Here is a 3,310-nt window from a genome sequence, read left to right as displayed (position 1 = left end):
GTGATGTTGACAATCCTTGAAATTAGAAGCAAGAATTATGCTTTTGTCTATGTTGAATGAATGAATAAATATCTAATATCCAGCATATTTATTTCTGGGAATGTCAAAACATGCTTTTGAAATATAGCATTTCTGGGGTGTGACTGGCTTCCTGTCTGATGATGCACTTCAATAAATCAATTCAGATATTTAGTGGTATTTTCAATGGCGGGTAAACCCTAAACTTCATTGGGCGACAAACCAAACCTATCTTTTCATTTCTGTAGTATCTAAATAAAGGATTTAATATTTAAATTATATTAACTGATATGTTTTTGTTAAAGTCTAATATGAAATAGCCACCGATAGACACCAAGTTTGCTTTAAATTAAAAGCTTGAGATTGTTCCTTGTAACAGCTAATAGCTTGCTAGCCAGGGGCGCAAATTTGTTCTGATAAGGTGGGGGGAGGGGGACGCAATAAAATATGGCAGAGGTCACTAATAGGCGGACCTCGGTCCGAGTCCAGACCCATTCGCTGTCCTATGCGGACCTGGACCTATAACCGATAAATTATGGATAAAAATTTAATTTTGACGGTGTGGTCCTATTTTAATCTGCGTAACGTTTCTAGTCATTACGGTACCGGTTTTGTGACCTGGGAGACTCACAGACCAATCGCATGCGTTGTAAATATCACACGTGACGCTACTCAGCCAATCACATCTGTGCATTACGATGAGCACTGAGACTCAAGTGAGTGACGCACACACAGGGGAGGGACGAGGCGAGACACAGCAGTCAGAGAAGAAAGTGAGTCAGAGGGAAGTTATTTCACATGTCGTGCTCTAAAGGAGAAAACTGACAATAAATATTGTTGAAATATGACTGAATTGTACTTTATTTGATTTGACATTCAGTTGTTGACTACATAAGATGTTGATATACCTGCTAGGCTACTTCAGTAAACAGTATATTGCACTGAATCATGATCGAGATAGACATTATGATGTTCTGGATCTTTGCTTGAGGAATTTTCTTTAACTGGACCTTATTGAATTGTAATTAAATAACCCTGCAATATGGTTTTAATGACAAATGTAATTGGGTTCATATAGATGGAAAGTATTATCAATGAAATAAACTAGGTACTTTTTTGACAACCATCTGGCTGACAGCACGAAGATAATCTTACATAATTTATGTGGGAAGGCCACGTCCCCCTACAATGGTAGCTGAAATTAGATTTGACCTTGCTTCCTTTATTATCAAAATATTACAGATTATTTACTGTCTGGTCAATGGACCTGATAGGTGGAGGATGATCAACAATTGACTATGAGTGATTAAAATGTCCACTGGCCTCTTTGCCCTGGGGCGATGCACATGGAGTAGTGCACAAATTTGTACACTCAGGTGTTCATACAGTTGTTCTACTAGAGCAGATTCCAGTGCTACTTCCCTGTCAGAATCTCTGTGCAACTCCATGTCTCGATCACATCCTGCAAGAGTAGTTGTGCTACCGTTACTATAGTCTGGTTCTTGGGGTTGTTTGCCCACTAATGCCTTAAAAACAGGTTGACTGGAACTAAAACATAGGCATGAGTATCTCCAGGCCTTTATTTGTTCAGTTTGAACAGTCAGTTACATTCCTTGGTGGCCATTTGAATATGAGATGAGTGAATGATGTTAGGGATAAATTAGCCACTCTTACAGCAGTGGGAGGATTCATACTTTGTTATAAAAAGACATGGCAAAACAGCAAACCAGATCAAGTCAGCATTACTGAACAACTGGATCAGTTCCAACTGGCAGACCTGCATCTAGTTCAGATGAATTACACAGACTACAGGCAAAACATCACAGTTCAATACTGCTTTCCTGACAACAACTCATCTTGCAGAAAGGAAATCTACACAGGACCTATGAATATATTGTTGCTTGTTTTTCTCTCATGTGTATCTGTGTGCACTGTGTTTCTGAACCTGCTGGTGATCATCTCCATCTCTCACTTTAAGCAGCTCCACACTCCAACCAACCTGCTCATCCTCTCTCTGGCTGTGGCGGATTTTCTTTTGGGACTGTTTGTTATGCCTGTATATATGATGGGACTTGTAGACTCTTGCTGGTATCTTGGGAAAATGGCATGCTGTGTTCTTCCAGTCATCAATTCTCTTTTATCATCAGCATCTCTCTGTAGTTTGGTTTTCATTGCAGTTGACCGGTACATTGCTGTCTGTGACCCTCTGCTTTATTCCACCAGAGTCACAGTTTGTAAAACCTCTTTGTTTATCATTCTGGGCTGGTCTTTAAGTCTGTTTTATATCACAATGTGTTTGTACTTTAATGACCATTTTCTTCCATCTCAGATATCCACTAGATGTGATGGAGAGTGTGTAGTGGTCATAGCGTATTCCTGGGTGATTGTTGACCTGATGGTTTCATTTCTTGCTCCTTGCTCTGTTATACTGATCTTGTATTCAATCATTTTTAACGTGGCAAGACGTCAAGCTAGAACTGTTAGAGCTGTGAAGAATGATGCCTCAAACAAACAAGGAATCAGAGTTTCAAGCTCTGCTGAAACCAAAGCTGCGAAAAAATTAGGCACTGTCATTTTTGTTTATCTTGCTTGCTGGATACCGTTTTACTTAAGTTCTCTGCCGGCTGACAGCTTGATATCTGTGTCAGTGATATATACTGTGTTTAGCTGGCTAGTACTTATTAACTCCTCTGTGAATCCACTAATATATGCCATTTTCTATCCATGGTTCAGAAAATCAGTAACGTTTACTGTAACTTGTAAAATATTTCAGTCCTCATCTTCAAGGCTTAATTTGTTTCCCAAACAGTTTTAATTTAGCTGGCCAGGACAATGTCATGGACATGAGCATGGATACACAACATTTGAGATGCTGTACTTCTTATAATGGTACATTGTCCCATCAAATGCTAAGCAGAGAATGGGAAATAGAAGGAAATGTGCAAATTTTCCCCTTTTAACTCATTTAAGATATACTATTTTCACCATTAGACCATTGTTGTACCTTTGAGGTCAATTTACTTTGTTTGTGTAGCTTTGTGACTAAAGGTACCTGCACAGTGCCCTTTTTCCAACAGTGCATCCTGATTCTAGAGGCCCAATGCCCTGTGCATTTTAGCGCTTTCCCTGATTTAACACACTCACTTGGTTTGCTGAAGACCTGATTAGTCAGAGCAGGTGTGTTAGGAGTAGAGGTAACACAAACAAAGATACTGAAGGTTTTAAGTATCTCCCAATGGTTGTCCTGGAGGAGCACTGCCCTAAACATTTGCCACTGCTTTAAACTGAACTG

At 39.5% G+C, this 3,310-nt stretch overlaps 1 protein-coding gene across 1 annotated transcript; it reads left to right on the top strand.

The window, feature by feature from the left end:
* Positions 1-1,801: 1,801 nt before the first annotated feature.
* On the top strand, positions 1,802-2,833 carry LOC118825299 (trace amine-associated receptor 13c-like). The gene has a single exon (XM_036595933.1). It carries the CDS (start codon positions 1,811-1,813, stop codon positions 2,831-2,833), a length of 1,023 nt encoding a protein of 340 aa, XP_036451826.1. The 5' UTR covers positions 1,802-1,810.
* Positions 2,834-3,310: the final 477 nt, after the last annotated feature.

The sequence above is a fragment of the Colossoma macropomum genome, unplaced genomic scaffold (assembly GCF_904425465.1).
Source record: "Colossoma macropomum unplaced genomic scaffold, Colossoma_macropomum, whole genome shotgun sequence".
NCBI lineage: Eukaryota > Metazoa > Chordata > Actinopteri > Characiformes > Serrasalmidae > Colossoma > Colossoma macropomum.
Note: the sequence above shows the minus strand (reverse complement) of the source record. Positions and strands in the feature narration are given on the sequence as shown.